The sequence below is a fragment of the Coniophora puteana genome (genome assembly GCF_000271625.1).
Source record: "Coniophora puteana RWD-64-598 SS2 unplaced genomic scaffold CONPUscaffold_5, whole genome shotgun sequence".
Classification (NCBI taxonomy): domain Eukaryota; kingdom Fungi; phylum Basidiomycota; class Agaricomycetes; order Boletales; family Coniophoraceae; genus Coniophora; species Coniophora puteana.
Window position 1 is genome coordinate 2,321,229 of NW_006913057.1, and position 18,019 is coordinate 2,339,247.

The 18,019-nt window shown below is 50.0% G+C and overlaps 9 protein-coding genes across 9 annotated transcripts; 4 read left to right on the forward strand and 5 right to left on the reverse strand.

Moving 5' to 3' along the window:
• Nucleotides 1–5: 5 nt before the first annotated feature.
• CONPUDRAFT_53735 (uncharacterized protein) lies at nucleotides 6–3,234 on the reverse strand (the record flags this gene model as incomplete). The annotated part of the gene is made up of 10 exons (XM_007769134.1): nucleotides 6–593; nucleotides 642–792; nucleotides 854–964; nucleotides 1,000–1,265; nucleotides 1,315–1,698; nucleotides 1,747–1,887; nucleotides 1,952–2,425; nucleotides 2,545–2,825; nucleotides 2,873–2,956; nucleotides 3,006–3,234. The coding sequence occupies 10 exons, from the start codon at nucleotides 3,232–3,234 to the stop codon at nucleotides 6–8; spliced, it is 2,709 nt and encodes a 902-aa protein (XP_007767324.1).
• A 421-nt stretch (nucleotides 3,235–3,655) lies between these two features.
• On the reverse strand, nucleotides 3,656–4,444 carry CONPUDRAFT_53712 (uncharacterized protein; the record flags this gene model as incomplete). Its single annotated transcript, XM_007769133.1, has 3 exons — nucleotides 3,656–3,930; nucleotides 3,980–4,201; nucleotides 4,249–4,444. The coding sequence occupies 3 exons, from the start codon at nucleotides 4,442–4,444 to the stop codon at nucleotides 3,656–3,658; spliced, it is 693 nt and encodes a 230-aa protein (XP_007767323.1).
• Nucleotides 4,445–5,040: 596 nt separating this feature from the next.
• CONPUDRAFT_103625 (uncharacterized protein) lies at nucleotides 5,041–6,354 on the reverse strand (the record flags this gene model as incomplete). Its single annotated transcript, XM_007769918.1, has 4 exons — nucleotides 5,041–5,200; nucleotides 5,265–5,991; nucleotides 6,052–6,097; nucleotides 6,172–6,354. 3 exons carry the CDS (start codon nucleotides 6,349–6,351, stop codon nucleotides 5,276–5,278), a joined length of 942 nt encoding a protein of 313 aa, XP_007768108.1. The 3' UTR covers nucleotides 5,041–5,200; nucleotides 5,265–5,275.
• Nucleotides 6,355–6,779: 425 nt separating this feature from the next.
• Nucleotides 6,780–8,070, forward strand: CONPUDRAFT_54076 (ribosomal RNA assembly protein mis3; the record flags this gene model as incomplete). Its single annotated transcript, XM_007769169.1, has 5 exons — nucleotides 6,780–6,932; nucleotides 6,984–7,244; nucleotides 7,306–7,446; nucleotides 7,501–7,833; nucleotides 7,891–8,070. Coding segments are annotated over 5 exons (1,068 nt in total), but the record flags the coding sequence as incomplete, so codon positions are not given.
• Nucleotides 8,071–8,405: 335 nt separating this feature from the next.
• Nucleotides 8,406–9,800, forward strand: CONPUDRAFT_153325 (uncharacterized protein; the record flags this gene model as incomplete). The annotated part of the gene is made up of 5 exons (XM_007769919.1): nucleotides 8,406–8,553; nucleotides 8,611–8,714; nucleotides 8,765–8,848; nucleotides 8,904–9,003; nucleotides 9,061–9,800. 5 exons carry the CDS (start codon nucleotides 8,406–8,408, stop codon nucleotides 9,798–9,800), a joined length of 1,176 nt encoding a protein of 391 aa, XP_007768109.1.
• Nucleotides 9,801–10,025: 225 nt separating this feature from the next.
• CONPUDRAFT_153326 (uncharacterized protein) lies at nucleotides 10,026–11,643 on the reverse strand (the record flags this gene model as incomplete). The annotated part of the gene is made up of 5 exons (XM_007769920.1): nucleotides 10,026–10,745; nucleotides 10,800–10,891; nucleotides 10,941–11,274; nucleotides 11,327–11,493; nucleotides 11,547–11,643. 5 exons carry the CDS (start codon nucleotides 11,641–11,643, stop codon nucleotides 10,026–10,028), a joined length of 1,410 nt encoding a protein of 469 aa, XP_007768110.1.
• A 937-nt stretch (nucleotides 11,644–12,580) lies between these two features.
• CONPUDRAFT_136949 (Nop domain-containing protein) lies at nucleotides 12,581–14,978 on the forward strand. The gene is made up of 9 exons (XM_007769921.1): nucleotides 12,581–12,771; nucleotides 12,825–12,994; nucleotides 13,047–13,212; nucleotides 13,266–13,374; nucleotides 13,425–13,506; nucleotides 13,555–13,949; nucleotides 14,000–14,041; nucleotides 14,093–14,599; nucleotides 14,657–14,978. Exons 1-9 carry the CDS (start codon nucleotides 12,653–12,655, stop codon nucleotides 14,783–14,785), a joined length of 1,719 nt encoding a protein of 572 aa, XP_007768111.1. The 5' UTR covers nucleotides 12,581–12,652; the 3' UTR covers nucleotides 14,786–14,978.
• Nucleotides 14,979–15,034: 56 nt separating this feature from the next.
• CONPUDRAFT_103632 (NAD(P)-binding protein) lies at nucleotides 15,035–16,639 on the forward strand (the record flags this gene model as incomplete). The annotated part of the gene is made up of 5 exons (XM_007769922.1): nucleotides 15,035–15,087; nucleotides 15,145–15,492; nucleotides 15,543–15,747; nucleotides 15,807–16,136; nucleotides 16,189–16,639. 5 exons carry the CDS (start codon nucleotides 15,038–15,040, stop codon nucleotides 16,510–16,512), a joined length of 1,257 nt encoding a protein of 418 aa, XP_007768112.1. The 3' UTR covers nucleotides 16,513–16,639.
• Nucleotides 16,608–17,920, reverse strand: CONPUDRAFT_103636 (uncharacterized protein). Its single transcript, XM_007769923.1, has 6 exons — nucleotides 17,729–17,920; nucleotides 17,559–17,677; nucleotides 17,272–17,506; nucleotides 17,105–17,219; nucleotides 16,866–17,056; nucleotides 16,608–16,808 (listed from the first exon to the last, which is right to left on the reverse strand). Exons 1-6 carry the CDS (start codon nucleotides 17,913–17,915, stop codon nucleotides 16,681–16,683), a joined length of 975 nt encoding a protein of 324 aa, XP_007768113.1. The 5' UTR covers nucleotides 17,916–17,920; the 3' UTR covers nucleotides 16,608–16,680.
• Nucleotides 17,921–18,019: the final 99 nt, after the last annotated feature.

An 18,019-nucleotide genomic window follows, 5' to 3' on the forward strand; every position in this document is an offset into this window, starting at 1 on the left:
TTCATTCAGTATGTCAACTCAACGTCCCCTTCCGCTACCAGATCCATGTCGTGGTAACTGACTTTCCTCCCAGCAGTCGCTCGAGGATCCTCCTTTGCATTAGGGGGAGGTGGGGGTGGTCCACTGCCTGTCCCTCCCCGTCTCCCTCCTTTCTTGCCATTATCCACAGGTCCATTGCCCAAAGCAAAGTCCATCGAGACCTGCGGTTTGGCAGGTAGCCCTGCCCCCACAGGTATGGTGATTTCTGAACTGGGTTCGTATCCCGCAACGAATCCGCTAATCCGATCACTTAGTCGACGCGCAGTTATAGCATCATCCCGTCGGGGCTGAGGAATGGGAGGAACGAAGCCAGCAGGGTATTGGTACCCAAACTGGTCCCAATAAGCGCCACTAGGATACTGAACAGCAGGCGGGAAGCCAGGATGCGCTCCGTAATAGGGAGTACGCCCAAAGTCCTGAGGAACGAAAGCCGGTGGTCCCTGCAGCCCGAAAGCTTGAGGTGGTACACCTTGCAGCAATGTAGCGTTGTTGGGCGGATGCGCGAAGGGTTGAACGCGGTGGGGATCAAGAGCAAAGTTATTAAAGTAAGACAGCTGCAAGAAGATTAGCCTTCTGTCAGTAACAGCGAGCTGAGTACTTACATCTTCTAAACCCTTGACGAGTTCTGCATGCTTGTTGGCGATATGTTTCTCCACGAAAGATGTCGCCTTAAACAACTTTGAACACGTTTTGCACCTATACCGACCTTCGTCCTCCTGCTTGACGTATGGTTCAACCGCTCGAGACAGCTCCCTAAATGCATGTTAGATGGGAGCAAATGGTAAAACCAAACGATAAAAGAAGGAATACTGACTCGTCCGTGCTCTTGCCACCATATTCTCGCGGATCAACACCGTTTCGATTGATCAGAAGGGCGATTTTAGCGTCAAAATTTTCAAACCAGCGCTCATCTGGGGGAACAAGCCTTTAGTGGCCATTTCATCATGCGAGTGGGGGTACTTACCACCCTTTTTCCAATCTCTGCTGTCGGCTTTGGACGAGAAACCTAACTTCTCCTTATCCTCGTCACCCTCGCGCTTCTCTTGCTCAGCCTTCTCAGGATCGACTGCCTTCTGCTCATCATGGAGCTTCGAAAGCGGCTTCCTCATGTGTTTCAAGCATTTACGCTGCAACTCCTCTACATGATCGGTGACCACTGCACAGTAGTAGCACGTGTGAAATGCGGCACGAAGATATGCAATGTACATGTCCAAAGATATGATCTCCTTGGGGGGCCTCATGAGTCGAAGTGAATTCACGACTGATATTGCTCACCTTCTTGGCATCTATTGCAGACTCGTCCAGATTCTCAAGAAGACCCCGTTCCTGCATCTCACTCATGATTTTCTCAATCCTCCGCTCCACAGCCACTGAGCCATTCTCCACGGGTTCTAATTCTTCCTCGCCACCACTGCTGTCATGCCCAGAATGCATCGTCGAGTCCTCATGGTTGTTGGGAACTCCGTTTGCTTCCCCATTGGCGGATGACGATGGCTTGCGCAGCGCTGCCGCCTCCTCTTCCAGAACGGAAGCCAATAACTTGGCATTCTCAAGGTCCTTCTTAATCCTGTCCGGCTTGCTGGTACCCTCTGGCACGTAACGCACGCGATTCATGAACGGCTTCGTATTGTGAACCACGTGAAGCTTAAAGCCTTCGATCTGCGCTGGATTAGCCACGCTGCTGGCAAGGTCTATCTCGTGTCCTACCTTTGTGTCGGACAACTCGTTCATGACAAGGGTCATGTCGGCATCATCGCGGAATTTAATCCAGCCAGCCCGGTAATAGTTTCGTTTCTGCAGAGGGTCACCCAGAGCAAGGTACACGTATCCCGGAACTTTAGAGCATGCCTGCGGAAATAGAAATTCAGCCAGGCCCTTCAGACAACGGACAAGTCAACAATATGCAACTTACTTCCTCAAGCTTGACGCGACCAATGTCAGGCGGTATGGTACGGATCATGACCTGGTTGCCCTCGGGGGGCACAGAAATCTCCTCGCCTCGATTACTACGCTTATCGGTATTGCCTCTGCCGCTGGAGTCTATTCTGCTAGGATCATTATCACCAACGTCCTCTTCAGCATCAAGGTTAAACGTGACATCATCATCCCCAGTGGTCTTAGGATCTTCCGGCTGTCCGACAGCATTCGAGTCCTGAGCTGCCTCGCCGTTTGATCCCAACTCCTTAGAAGGAGACGTCGGTTCCGCCACGGACTCGGAATAGTCAGGGTCAAACTTTCCAGACTCCATGTCTTGCAGGAACGCTTGCATCCGCCCCTTCCAACCCTGCCTCCTGACGCGTCGTCGCAAAGCGACTAGGTCTGGTGATGGTTCATATTTCTCGGCGAACCAAGGGAATTTCCGGTGATGATCAAACATAATTTGCAACTACAACACGCGGTGGGTAAGAATAATCTCAGCTCATGTCCCTCAGTAAACAGGTGGGGCCAAACAAATAACCGCGATGCAAGAAACCTGCGGGCCAGTCTATTGGTCAAGGGACTAACCTGGTTTCCCAGAAAATCTTTCTTATACTTTTCCCAGCGAGCCTTGATACCATTACGCGGTTTAGTGCCATTGCCGACTTCTTGTTCAGCAGCTTTGTCGGCAGCGTCCTCATCGGCAGCTTGCTGAGGGTGGAAATATCTGAACCATTCAGCATATTGTTTCAAAGTTGCAAGATGGTCGAGAGTACGCGGGTCCGGAGGAGGGCGACGGGCAGGCGCGTAGGATGGAGGAAATTGACCTCTTGGAGGTGATCTATGGCCGTGTCCTCGAGAGTGCGCATCTGAACGTCGGTGAGCCTCGTGACCATTAATGTAGCTATGCAAATACCATAGTCATCCCCGTAGCGCGGGTGGGGGTCATAACGCTCCCTGTCATACGGTGACAAAGACCTGCGGCGCCGTTTTCTGCCTGCTGGTGGACTATAAGTACTACAGGCGCCACATGCAGACTATGCACGTACTTTCGTCTACTGGGCTGCGACTCCTACCGCGACGGTTATACTCATACGAAGCTCTTTCCCTGTCGTATTCGGACCATGTGCGTTCCCTTTCTTGCATGTCCCAAGGCTGACGGTAGGGGTCAACAGTAAATGATTGGTCGGGAGGGCCGCGAGAGGGGTGAGAGGCTCTAGGAGAGCGGGAGCGGGAGCGACGGGGAGGAGGATATGAGGAAGTGGACCAAGAAGACATAAGAGAAAGTCTCCAGACAAAAGGACTGAGAGAGGCATCAGAGACGACGTTACAAGGTGGCAACAAGAAAGTGGGGAGAAGAGGAGTCGAGCATGATAAAGACAGACCTCTTCTATCGCGGCACTTAGCGTTCGGAGGCAGGAGTGTCCAGCTTGTGTTTGCTAGACACGCTCTAACGTGTGCGCGATGGAGAACCTTGCTAGAACTCACGGCCGCTGTTGTCCCTCACTTTTAATTTCGCGCTCCGCCTCAAACTCCAGTGACCTCGCCTGCATTATGCCACTCGCGACTAATCAACAGACTCATAGATACTGCTGGTTCTAAGTGATTATGTATGCTCTTCGCTAGTCTTAAGTAACTAGGCACATATCCTCATACAACTCGCAGTCAACTCTCCGTTTATATCAACAGGATCGTGCTGTTAAAAAACACTGCCAAGTACTTGATCGAGGTCTTTACCGTCCGAGTGCTCAACACGCTGCCTCTTCTTCACTGGCCGTTCTCCATCTTCCACAGGTAGCCTTTTGGTCTCCGGACGTGGGCGCTCAACGGGCTCCTTGCCTGCTTGCCTGCGTCTTTCCGCACGCTTGTCTAACACGCGCGCAAGCTCAACGTTCTTGAGGTAATCCGACTGTTCGGCCTTGGACTGCGCCAGTTCAACACGAAGCTTCGCTGCATGGACAGCAGCTTCATGTGCTGTGGTGGTTGAGCACAATATCGCCGAGAGATGGGGATAGACACAAACCAATTTGTTCCGTTAGCATGTTCCATTTAAACTTGGGAAGATATTTCATTGTCCAGACATCATCTCTCCAGCGTGAGCCTTTCTTGCCTCCGATCGGCTGAGCATTAAGCATCTCTGCCACGGATCGGGCTACGCGTTTGTCCTTGAACTCTACCCATCCTTCAGTGAAATGGGGTTTTTTGGTGGAAGTGTGCTTTCGTCGGAGATATGCACGCTTTGCGTCTACATTCAAGTTAGACATTATCATGGGAGTAACAGCACAATCATACCTTCCTGCTGTAGGTAGATCCTTCCAACTTCCCCGTAAGCGCTCATCAAATGCCGTACTTTAGGAGGTTGCATCCCAGGTGGAATGCGAGATAGATAAACGACACCAGCACGATTCTGAGCAGCATTGAATTTGGCAAGAGCTTCGGCGGTGAGTGTCTTTAGTCTCTGTGGCCCGGAAAATCCTTCTGGGTTCATGCCTTCTACTAGCCCGTTGTCTGAGTATGCGTCAGCAACAGTATCATCCACGTTGCCCAGTTTTGAAGGACCAGCTAATTCGCCGAGGCGTTCGTCAGATTGGGATGTGGATTCATCAGTGGTATCCTTGCCCATGTTGAGTGTCACAAATAACGAGATTCCGAGTCGCGAGCCTGTATACCACTAGAGTGATCACGGAGAGGACCTGCTGAATTCTAATTAATACATTGTAAATATGGCCTTCTTTGTACGAAACTCACCAGCCTGTGCGATATACTTTTGAAGTGCAACAAGCTGCAGCCGCTAACAGCTAGGGGTGCAGATTTGCGATTTGCGTTGAGCACGTTGAGTATGGGCTAGACGCATCCATTACTCGAATTATAGTCAATTTGCCAAGCGAATATTGACGAACCGAATTTAGACAACCGAGCCCCTGACAGCGCCCGAGCTATGGCACCTCGGGCCGTATACACATGGGCAGATTTGACCTTGACTATGCGACCAAAGGGCTTCATTGAGTGGTTATACATTATTTTGTGGGTACAATGTTCTATTGACCCGGTGCCATGACCAGTGAATGTCATGATCACACTGATATCTACATTGCATCACGAGGGAGGATCCAGTAGTACATTAAGATGCTCGTTGCGCAGTACTGCAATACTTAGTACTGATCAAGGGATAATAAGTATCATGTAATTTGAAAACGTTTCGTGCCTAGAACACTATAAACGCGTCATTGGCGTATGAGAGCATCTAGAGGAGAAAACGTTGATGATTTGAGCGTTGTGCACTGAAAGTAGAGGTGAATGTTCCTGACTAACGTCAAGCTCAGTCCTTTTGCTTCAAAAAAGCATCCAGTTCATCATCGAGGTCTTGATGTGTCGGAGGGCGCCGCCTTCTGGAGGTTTGGGCGTCTCCTCTTGTTCGTCGGTGGTCACTTCTATGTTGGCTGGAGCTGTCGGGATCCTCAGTCAGTCGGCTGAGGAGAGGGTTTGCCCCAGGGCGAACGTCATCAGGGAGATCGTCTCCCGCTAGAAACTCGTCCAATTCATTGTCGAGATCAAGCCTTTCCTGGAGTGTTCCTGCTGGGTCGTCTCTACGCCTTTTCCTGGCGCCACCCATTCCATCTTCTTTCCCTGCTTTTTCCCCATACTTCTTGTAAAAGCAGCTGTCCTCCCGCGACCCTTTCTTCTTCACATCATCAATCTTCGCCCATCGCATCCGCACGAGTCCCTTTAGGCCCTCGCCCTTGCCAAGACTTTGGGTGATCCTCTCCTCCGGTGGCCAGAGAGTTACAGGGATGGACTTCGCGTTGACAAAACCTTCCACGTCGACATCTTCTGATGCCATTTTCGCAAATGCACGAAATGCTTCGCGGGCTGCATTTCGTGAATCAAAGACCAGGATGCAGGAGTCGTCATTAACCCATTCAAGACCCATGGGCTGAACGTCAAAGTGTGTTGCGTACGCGAATATGCGAGCGGTGGGGAGATGTGAAATGGGTGTCCCATTAAGAAAAAGAGCATTCCTTCTGAGAGAAAGTTCTGCATGTTCAGTACTTCAGTACTAGTCGCATAAGCTCACGGCATGAAAAGTGTCCTCACCTTCGCTCATGGGCTCATCTGTTCCATCTTCGGAATCCCGCTTGCGCTTTTGAGAGCAATGAAGTGGTAGCTCAGTCAATTGAAAGCGGCCCATCCAGCAAGGACGTCCCACGAGCGCACCTTCGTGGCCGAATGCGAAGTAGTATCTGGGAGTAAATATACTTTTGCAGTGCCAATGCGACTGAGCAAAGTCGAAGATGTTTGTCCGTCGGAAGCACTGGACTCAGGTTCTGCAATAGATGATGCAGCCACGAAGTCGTCAGACGGGTTAACGGTGATGTCCGCTGGAGAGTTGTCCATGACGTTAGGCAAGACGGAGGGATGGGGCTGATATCCGAAGTAATAGTTTGAAGTATTGTGCCTCGGATCCCAATTTCATTGGTTGGAGCTCCGCCGTCAAACTGAAAGATCGACATCTTGACATAAGCCCATCATTACACTTATACTCTCTGTCTTTGTATTTTACTACATCTTACTGGTCAGTTGGACCTCATGACAGACACCCAGGAGACTCTTCCGCTAGTGAACAAGAATAAACGCAATCGCAAAGACAAGCGTATGGATGCTTTCAAAGATCATGCTCGTATCCAAATTCTGATGCTACCCTTTTGCAGCATGGGATACCGATGACATAGACCAGTAAGTCATCCACCCCGTACATCCACTCCTGCTGACGGATCTCCAAAGTGTATGTATCAAGCGCTACATTTATACGTATTTCTTAATCACTCTCGCAGTGGAAAGTGGATCCCTTTGAACCGACCGATAACAAAGGTGGTGTTCTCACGGAAGAATCATCGTTTGCCACCCTCTTTCCAAAGTATCGCGAAAAGTACCTCAGAGAAGTTTGGAGTGCTGTGACACGAGCGTTGGAATCTCATGTACGCATTGCGCCTTTTCCACCGTTTGACTATGCTCAACTATTGCTTCAGGGGATTGCTTGCACCCTCGACTTGGTGCATGGTTCCATGTCCGTCAGGACAACGCGAAAAACGTTCGATCCTTACGTTATCCTCAAGGCTCGAGACCTCGTCAAACTACTAGCACGTGGAGTTGCTATAAATCAGGCAGTCAAGGTCCTACAAGACGACGTTGCATGTGACATAATCAAGATCGGTAGTTTGGTACGCAACAAAGAGCGCTTTGTGAAACGTCGACAACGCATTATCGGGCCAGATGGGAGCACTCTAAAGGTACGGTTCCTGTTATGAATTCCGTGCCGATATCACTCCTAATTGACTGTCTGGACCGTAGGCCATTGAGCTGCTGACCCAATGTTATGTATTGGTTCAGGGAAGCACGGTTAGCGTGATGGGGCCGTACAAGTCTCTGAAGGAGGTCCGGAGGATTGTACTAGATTGCATGAAGAACATCCACCCCATCTACCGCATAAAAGTGAGGATTTGACCCACGTCTCAATTGTCGCTCTAACATGGTTTACGAATGTAGGAGCTGATGATACGCAGGGAACTTGCGAAAGACCCCAAACTTGCGACGGAGTCCTGGGATCGCTTCCTCCCCCAGTTCCGTAAGCGCCATTTGAAGACATCTGAGAAGACTGCGCGGAAGAACGAGGCCAAAGTTGCCAAAGAGGAGGCACGGAAAGCAGCTGGTCTTGACCCCGTCGAATCATCACGCAAAGACGGTCCCAGCAAGAAGACATATACTCCATTCCCACCTGCTCAGATGCCTCGCAAGGTCGATTTGCAACTGGAGTCTGGAGAGTATTTCTTGAAAGCGCACGAAAAAGAGGCACGTGAAGCTGAGAAACGAAAGCAGAAGGTATATTTCGTTATCTTTCCGTTTATATATATATATATATCTAATCCTCGCCTTTAGCAAAACGAAAAGACTGCTTTGAGGCAGGCTGAACGAGCCGAGGTCTTCGTTGCTCCCGTTGAGGAGCCTGCGGTCACTGCCGACGAAAGGAGGAAGAAGCGCCGGTATGCAGAGGCTGACGACGTTACAATGGGTGATGACACGGAATCTCATAAAAAGAAAGAACGCAAAAAGCATTAAACGGAGTTGCAAGCGGCGTAGATCTGAGGCTTCATGTTTACTTTACCGTTCAATCGAACTTGTACTGTGTTTGATCATTGATGGGTCTATCTGTTGCATGTGCATATACAATATCGTCATTTTGGAAGCTTTGTGTCGCTGAGTCTTCATACTACCATCATACACAGGCCATCGTTGCTTAACAACTCGAGGATAGAGAATGGAAAGCGTCCGGGCCCAGAACGAGGTCACAATATATGTTGCTGTCGTCTTGTTCAGGAGGTTGCCACGTGAAGCGGAATGTAGATCCCAGAGCCGCAAGGCGCTTTGGACACCTTCCCCTTCCTGCACTCACTATGGCCGACGCACGATGGATGCCTGCGACAGGTCGCAGACAGGTAGACATAGGCCCTTCCCTTAGGACCGCTCTCAAGGCTCGGAAAACCGGAAACGCTCCTCCAAGGCAAAGCAAGATACCCAACCGTGACTTCTTTGCATTCCGCTGTACGCTGTCGTCTAGCTGCCCGTTGGACTTCTGGCTCATTATTTCTTCTTTGCCAGATAATTTTAAGCCTGAGTCTGTAGACTCGGATAAGCCTGGGTCCATTGATATTAAACGCAGCTCTGAGTGCACGAACGTCGTTATTGAGAGGGCTAGCACCAAGGTACTGGCTAAGCTACTGGAGTCGTCCATAGCTAAACTGAAAGCTCTCAGGAAAATGAGCGACATATTTTCAAGGGAACCGAGCTGGAGGCAAAGGAGGTCGAGTGCGTGCTTATTTATGATGAGGACTCTGGGGTACGCTCATATGATGTCTCCATGATGGCCCTCTCCAAATGTGACTCCGCATTAGGTCTTCACGCTGGAGAAACTCAACTCGTACGTGAACCTTAACCACGAAAGAGGAGCGGGTTCTGTCTCTCATATTCATATTGCTAATCACTCCGCCTCCCGTGAGTAGAGGGCGCTTCTACCATCATATAACGTCTCTCAACTTGCCTTCCCCTCAGCCTTAAACTCAGGTCAGAACACAGCCAATGCATCCGATGACGAAGTTCTAGATGGTGTACTTGATAGTGCAGATCGCAACCCAGCTATTGCATTGCGCGAAGAGGAAGAGGAAGAGGAAGAGAAGCCCGTACCGCTCGCCCCTCCCGAGCCAAAGCCCCCTGGCCGACGGCCGCAGCCATCCCTGCCGAAACCGAAGTCAAACTCTCCAAAGGGATTGCTCAAGCAAGCTGCGAAGCCTCCGCCCAAGCCCACCCCCAAGCTCAAAACCAAGAAAGAGCCCGAATCCGTCGCTCAAGCTGCCGAGGCATACGACAGCGAGCACCTCGAATTTGGCGTACCTTCGCGTCCCCTGAAGAAGCGCAAAGTGTCAATACCGTCTGCGCCCGCTCCCCCGCTGGCGCCTGTGCATGTGTCCCAAACAACGTCGCAACCTGACTCAGAGTCTGATGAAGAGTGGGAAGATGTGACTGCCGCAGCCCCCGCCGAAAACCCTGAGGCAAATGAAGAAGCAGAAGAGGAAGAAATGGAAGAGCTGGACCTTGATGCGTTCAATCAGGAGATGGAGATGCAGCTTGAAGGTGAGGAGGCAGAAGAAGAAGCCATATTTACCCCTGCGCTTTCGCCGGAGCCTACGCCGCCCGATAACGCTCGCAAGCCCATATCGCTGAACCAATTCGCTGGCGGACTCAGCCCCGATGAAGACGAGACTTCCTCGAGCGAGGACAGCGACGAGGATTAGTCATTGTCCCTTTTTACATATATTTTCTTCGACAGCGACTACATTGCCTGTCGTTTGCCTAGGCCACTTATTTGCTAACTTAAACACTTTAGTGACGTTACGAATCATTTACAAATACAACACGGGAGATATTTATCAAACAGAGATGTTACAGACAACATCGCATTGGGCCCAGATGACATCTTAGGGAAAACGACGGCTACTGTACATGATCGGGATGATCAACTAGATACTTGGGATAGCTGCAAGAAGGGAAGATGCAGCACTCGCAATGATAGCACTCGCCTGCGAGGGTGAAATGGTAGTAGTAAAAGGCCCGCTCGCCGACAAGGTAGCCGAGGTAGCCGACGGCGCTGAAGACGTAGAAACGACACTACTAGCAGTGGTAGTGACAGCAGAGGTGACAGCAGTGGTAGAAATCGCAGAAGTAGAGGTAGCAGAGATGGCCGAGGAAGTGGTGCTTGTACTGATAGACGTAGTTGTGACCGACGAAACTGAAGTCGACAATACCTTAGAGGAGGTCGATGTGACCGAGGTTGCTGCCAAGGTTGACGCCACAGATGATGTGCTCGCGGAAGTCGATGTAGTGGAGGTCGAAGCAGATGCAGCCGATAGAACGGTCGTGAACGCGGATGCGGTCGCGGTGGCACTCGTAGCGGACGTAGAGGTAGTAGTCGAGGAAGTAGTAGTCGATGAGGTGCTATTGCTCTCTCCAGGGCGGACAAGCTGTCCCAAAGGGTCCTGTTCATCAATGATGATGATCATTGAAGGGCCAGCAACAATGTTATCATTGGCAGCTGTCCGGTTTTTGGATCCAACATCTCGAGTGTCTTTGGTAAGCATGACGAGCATTGGTCCATTGACGCCCGCAGGGACCAGGCAGCTATCTGCTGGCTGCATAGTCGTGTTAGCAGCCCCGCCTGCAATGAGTTGACAGTACAATCCCTGTACAAGGTATCAATCAGTTTCTGCTTTCACGTCATCTACAAAAAAGCGCACCGTGCTTGAGGTTCCATTCAATGCTGAACTCTGGAATTCAAGGAGGGTACCATTTTGACTCGCCCGGGTGGTGACCGAGAGCGGGGGCGTAGCTTCGCTGATTGTCAGCACCGGGAAAGAAGCTATGAGACATGGACCCACCAGTTATGTCGAGACTGCAGCCACTTAGGAATTGGCCGGCGATGGATAGGACTTCCGACGGGTTCAGTGCAAGATCGAAAGCTTGTGGAATAGGCGCTGCGGCATTCATGATGTTCATTACCGTCTGGTGGCGAGCCTCAACTGTCATGATTGAGGCTGCAGCGGATAGTAATGCAGGGTCCGAGATGGAAGATGCTGCTCCCAGGTATGCGCTCACACCGACATTTTCCATCAACTGGGCGAAAGTGATCATAGTGTTCACATCCGTTAACGCCGAGGAGAAGTCGAACTTGCAGCCCGTAATTGGCTGGCCACCGAGAGCCTTAACGGCAGCCTATGAAATTGTACATGAGTTATAGTGCATCGTACCTTTAGCATGGACATACTTGAAGAGTTGCTAGATGAGAGTTTTCGTCACTGGCTAGCTGCTGAATCTCGGTGACTGGGATATCTCCCGAAGCAAATCCAGCTACTGCAAAGTCGGAAGCGGTGAATGATTTCAGCGCCTGAGAGTAGAAATCAGATTCCATTTGCTCCAATACACTTGCAAAGTCTGATCATATCATCAGCGCTTCAGCACACATAAGCCGAGTTTAGGCAACATACTTAGCACAGTGATGTCGGAAGACTTGGCTGTCCGGCGCCATGGAATGAAGAGGGCATTTGCAAGGCCGATAAATAGAAGGAAGCTAAGAGGACGCATGTCTACCTGAGACCCGCCTGGATTGGGTGACACTAGAGGGAAAGAATGCAAAAGAGGGCGCGTCCAGGCAACCCAAAACTACAAGAAGACGAGCGATGAGATGAGCGCAAGGAGGAGTGGAAGGAGCGTACATATCAGGAGACCAGCCTAACGAAGTTGAGAAGAGGGACAGAATGGGCGGACCATCGCGACGCTGAGCTTTTTATCTCTTGGTGTGAGACTCGTCAACAGGGGGCATGACTGGGTACAGTCGTTACGCGTTACGCACAGCGACAATGAGAATCCTCGATTTGAAGGTTCCTGCCCTCCAAAAATAGCCGATCCCTATGGGGATTTCCCGCTGTCGACTTGGATTTGTCCACCCGGCGGCTTGTCAACATATTTATGCCATTGTCACCTCCATGCGAGCGCTGCACCATGCAATACTCAGTTCACTTTTTCTTGACATAAGTGACTTGTTCTTTTCTTCCATTAATCCCGGTTCTGTCTTACATTGTGCCGTTCTACCACTCTCGCCGGTAGGATCGAGGCATGTACATAGTGAAAGTCGCTCTTCAGAATAAAACTCTGGAAACTCCTGGCAATGATCATATGGACGTTCCGTTCCAACGCTGCTTGAAGTTCCAATCTACAGATACGTAGGGCGACGTGCTTAGGCCGCTACACAAGGCTATATATGTGTATATTACATTGGTCAAGTAAATTCGCCTCATCGCTACCTCAATTCCTGTTCGACTCTAGGCGCCCCAGATCTATCGAATACACCTCGCCTTAGCGTCGCAACATCCGCTGGAAGGTAACTCATTAATATTGCGCTGCATCGGACTGAGATAGGGGCTAATGATCCGGCATACGACGGTAATACTACATATTTCCCACGCTCAAAAAATTGGCGACGCACAGATACCTACGCACTCAGCAGGATCGTGACGGGAGGCTCGTGTCCGGCTAGACTCAAGGCTTCAAAGATCCATCACCTATCCAATCCGGTCATTTCTAGAGCGCAAAAATGTTGGTTCTCTTTGAGACCGCGATGGGCTACTGCCTCTTCAAGCTCACCGATGCTGCAAAACTTGAATCGGAGGACTTGTGGAAGGAGTTCGAGACCCCAGAAAAAGCCAACAAGCTGTACGTCCAACAATTGGTTTTGCATTTTTTGGTATTCAACACTACGCGATCAGCTTGAAATTGAAAGCTTTGCATCGCTTCACCTCGACAGCTACTGCGGTGGAGGATCTAACGGCAGTTCAGAGTGGCAAACTTGGCAAGGGCCTCAAGAAGTTCTTGACTACTGAAGTTGTTGAAAAGGGGAAGAACAAGGACTCTCTTGTTGTTCTTGATCCTCATCTAGGTAAAGTGCTGCTGCCCCTGTCAGTAACCACGGCTAACGTAGCATCGTTCAGCGCATTCCATCACCAAAAAATTGAGTATCAAGGTCACTACTCACAACCCGGAGGAGCATAGTGATCTATGGCGGGGAATACGGTCGCAATTGGCTTCTCTTCTAGATGGTCTCGATCCAAAGGACCTTGCCACGATGAGCTTAGGTCTCAGTCATTCACTTTCCCGGTAAGTTTGAGTGATGTATTACAGGTCTTTGGATCCTAACATATCGATTCCAGTTTCAAGCTGAAATTTTCCCCTGACAAGGTCGACACCATGATTGTTCAGGCCATCGCCCTACTCGACGATCTAGACAAAGAGATTAACATCTACTCCATGCGAGTGAAGGCATGTTTAGTACATTTCTCTCTCCCTCTTTTCAACTGACCTAGTAGTAGGAATGGTACGGCTGGCATTTCCCTGAAATGGCCAAAATCATTGTCGACAACTTGGCTTATGCCAAGGTTGTCAAGGCTATGGGTATGTCGCAAATATATGCTTTTGAGGCATTCACTAATGTAGGTGCAGGTTTCCGGACCAATGCTTCCACCACCGCTTTCGAGACGATATTACCGGAAGACCTTGAGGCTATCCTGAAGGCGGCTGCTGAGATATCAATGGGCACTGAAATTTCTGACTCAGATATTCAGCACATTCATGCGCTTTGCGACCAGGTCATCTCTATCTCCGCCTACCGTGCGCAGCTTGCAGAGTACCTCCGGAATCGGATGCAAGCAATTGCTCCCAACCTTACTGCGCTTGTTGGAGATCTCGTTGGCGCACGGCTCATCTCCCACGCTGGAAGCTTACTGAACCTTGCAAAACACCCCGCAAGTACCGTTCAGATCCTCGGCGCTGAAAAAGCGCTCTTCCGTGCCCTCAAAACCAAACACGACACGCCGAAATACGGTCTTATTTATCATGTAGGTCACTGTTTAGACTAGATCAGCGGGCCTGGCTCAAGCGATTTTAGGCATCACTCATTGGCCAGGCACCACCAAAGTTGAAGGGCAAGGTAAGTAATAAAAGGAGCTGCGCCAATACTCGAGCTAATTGCTATGGCTAGATGGCGCGTATGGTCGCAACTAAGGCTACCCTCTCAATACGCGTTGACGCGCTGACGGACGCGGATGGCAAGTCTGAGGACCAGGCTCCGTCAATAGGGATGGACAACCGTGCAAAGCTTGAGTCGAGGCTCCGCGCGCTTGAAATGCAAGGCGACCTTACTGGTGCACGGAAATTCTCCGATAACAGCCGGCAGCAGCGCAAGTTTGAGATGACCGGGCAAACGAAGACATACAACACCGATGCTGACGCCGTCGACCTCGTCCCGTCACAACGAGAGCCTATGGAGGCTGCCATCAGCGCAGTACTTGATGTCAAGGAGGAGAAGAGGAGAGCAAAGGAGGAAAAGAAGGCGAAGAAGAAGGCTGAGAAAGCGAAGGCACATGAGTCTGATGATGACGATGACGATGAGGACAGAATGGACGTTGATGGCGATGAAAGTCACAAGGAGAAGAAGCGGAAGCGGAGGGAAAGTGACATGAATGGGAAGGGTGATACCGAGGAGAAGGTAGGCGGTTTCGTTCATCCATCAACGTTCAACGACAAGCCTAACCTTTCCGATTAGGGCGAAGATGGCGAGACTGAAGCTGAGCGCAAGGCAAGAAGAAAGGCCCGAAAAGCAGAGAAGGCTGCTGCCGCTGTCGCCGGGGACAACTCGCCAAAGAAAAAGAAGAAAAAGGCCGAGTCTTCTTGATTGCCAGACATTCTATACCATAGTCGCTTTTAAGATGCCTAAGCCTTTGCCATCGAGCTTGTAATCGCATTTTTCCGTTATTTAAGCGAACCCAGTTTTTGCAATGCGTCATTTCCCAGCAAGAATTCTACTTACAACGACTGAATTGTTTGGCGGGGGACACAGGGGCTAATAGACAGGGTCGTACGATGTTATGCCAAAATGACAGGGGATGAGAAGATAGTTCGATTAGCACCTCCCACTTTTTCTCCAATGTCAAACTCTCGGACGTGGCCAATCATTATCGTCACAGGCGCAAACAGGTTTGTCCTTCCAGTATGCTACTTGCTCAGTTCGCGTTCCTGAAATAGCTCCAAAAGCGGCGTGGGCTTTGGCATTTGCCAGAGGTTGCTCGTCGAGCTCTCTCAAACATACCCTGACGACGCGCAGCCAAGTTATGGGTTCCACAATCAGCAGGGTGCTGACGAGAAATTTGCTGCCTGTGAAGGTCTGACATTGATTTTGGCCTGCCGGAGCAGGCAGCGTGCAGAGACCGCTAGAGACCAACTGTTCAAGTTCCTCGACGATCACCTCGAGAAACGGTGTCGCATAGGCACGCTCAACTCACACGCGACTGCGTTCAGGAAGAATTTGGAGATTGACATCCACACAATTGACCTTGCAAGCGTCCATAGTATCTTCTTGTTCGCGGATGAAGTATCGCAGAAGTAAGCGGCGTACGTCTATTCCATTTGAGGTTGTACTCATGCGTCCTCAGATACCCATACATTTCGCACTTGGTTTTCAACGCCGGTCTAGCCTGTTTCTCAAGAATTAACTGGAGCGCCGCCATTCAACAACTTGCATGCGACTGGGTCAACGCAGTGACAGCGCCGGCGTTCTATGTGCAGGACGTTGGCAAACTCACGCCGGACCACCTGGGTCTCGTTTGGCAGTGTAATGTTTTTGGGCATTATGTTCTGGTGCGCACCTGCTGTTGGTCACATACGAATGATGTGTCTCACTCACTTGTTACCTATAGTTCCGACTTCTCGAGAAAACTCTGGCCAAGTGTTCAAATCCCACAGGACCGCGAGTTCTCTGGATGTCCTCTCACGAATCAGATTCTACGTTTTACGACCCTCAAGACTGGCAACTCATCAAGTCGGCACATTCTTACCAGTGTTCAAAGTACCAGATTGACATGATGTCTCTCCATCTTGACCGCCAGGCTGTAGAAATGCACTCGGCTGACTCTCAGTCACCCGTCATCCGTCACTTCACGGTACTTCCTGGAGTCGCTGGGACAAACATTGCTAGCTCGCTTTTGGGGCCTTTGAGTTCAATTGGCATGTTTCTTGCTTTCTACATTGTATGGCTAAGTATGCTTTGCGATAGAGCCTCGCTAACAGTTGTGTTGTCAGGCGCGGGTGCTGGGATCTCCCTACCATTTAATTTCCTCGTATAAAGCTGCTGTCTCCGCTGTTCACCTCTGCCTTGTCCCTTTTGTGTTTCTCCCGATGATAAACTTAAAGGCTACGTCGACAAACGGCCACGCCAATGGATCGCCATCCGAAGCCGGAGTACGATACGTCTCTCAGTGTAATCGATGGGGCAAAGAGGGTGTATCCTCTTCGAAGCTGTACGAATCGAAAGAAGAAGAAGTACAGACCAACGAGTTGATCGAGAAATGTGAAACCTTATTTCGGACTTTCTGTGAGGCAGAAGGCCGGAAAACCGTAGCTTAAACTCTGTTCTACTTGTTGACTTCATTGAATACTTATGTTGGCTTTGAACTTTAGATCTTTACACATAATATTTAATTATACCTTTCAACGCATGTCATGGGCCGCTGCTCTCCAAATAGGATGTTCTGTATAAACAGTCACTGTCAAGTGGAGGTAGACTGAGAAAACCTAAACATTGTGAGGTTTAAATATGCGCACTGATCCCCCTCGTGTCGTGTCTTTCTCGAGGCTCTCTAGCAGGGTGCATGCTTTGCATAACTCGTTGCTTGACATGTATCCACAGCGTCGACAGATTTCTGGTGCACAAATTAAACATTCGTCTAAGAAATGAAACCGGTGGATGAGATACGCACGTTGCTGCTTCTGCGTTGCCTTGACTTTCTCAGTGATCTCCCATGCTTCGCCCGAGTGAATGATGTCGATAATGGAGCTCGGTCGTACAGCCTCCAAGTCCTTCAGAAAGGCTCGTGCGTGACCGCGATATGCATCAGGCGAGTAGATGCATTCTGTTGAAAAGTAGTCTAGCTTCTTGAAGTAGGCATACCTGCAGAATATTCAAGCATTTATCAAATGAGCAGTCTGATCACCATACATGACAATCTCCTTTTCGTACGTGTACTTGAAAGGCTTGGACCGTTGTATAGTATCTTCACCTTGCGTACAGATCAAGGTGCAACGACCAAGGCGTGCAATGTCACCACGCATAACTGAATTACTACGGATCAAACTCAGGGAGGTTTTAAGCAGGGCAAGTCTTACTGTTCATGAGGACGGTCTCAGCAATGTCATCAGCATTGTGACCAGTGACAATATGTTCGACGCCAAGAGAAGCAGCACCTCTGTCAAGAGCCTGTCGACGGAAAACACCACAGAATGTGCAGTTGTTCTTCTTCCCTATCTTTGAAACGACGGCGTCCATGGTCCAGCCGTAGAGCTCGTCATAGGAAAGAATTTTCAACGGCATGTCGTATTGAAGCTGATTTCGCTTCACGGTCTACGCTAGCAATTTGTTAGATGTACGACCATGTAGAGCTGGGAGAACGAACCTCCAGTGAGTCATCTCTGTACCCTGTGATACCTTCGTCGATCGACAGCAGATAGAGGTCAAGCCCGTAGTCATAGCGGTCATTGAGAGTTTTCATTACATAGGCGAGGACAGTGGAGTCTGAGCTGAGTTTAGCAATCTCCGTATATCACATAACTTGGAGCGACGAACCTTTCCCTCCAGAAGCGCCTATAGCTACCTTGTCACCACGATTAAAAAGACGGGTGTCGGTGATGGTTCTGTGGACTTCTGTTTCGAAGACATCGAAAAAGCATGTCTTGCAAATCGACTGGCCTGTCTTTGGCCGCTTGATGATTGCCTTGGCCTTCTGGCAGAGAGCACAGGATGCTGGTGCCATGTCAGTCGCAACGCAGGCAAACGTACCAATATTAATAAGATAAGATTAGGGCGTCATTGATGCCGTTCTTGTCATCGGAACGGATATACCAATTGAGCCCGAGA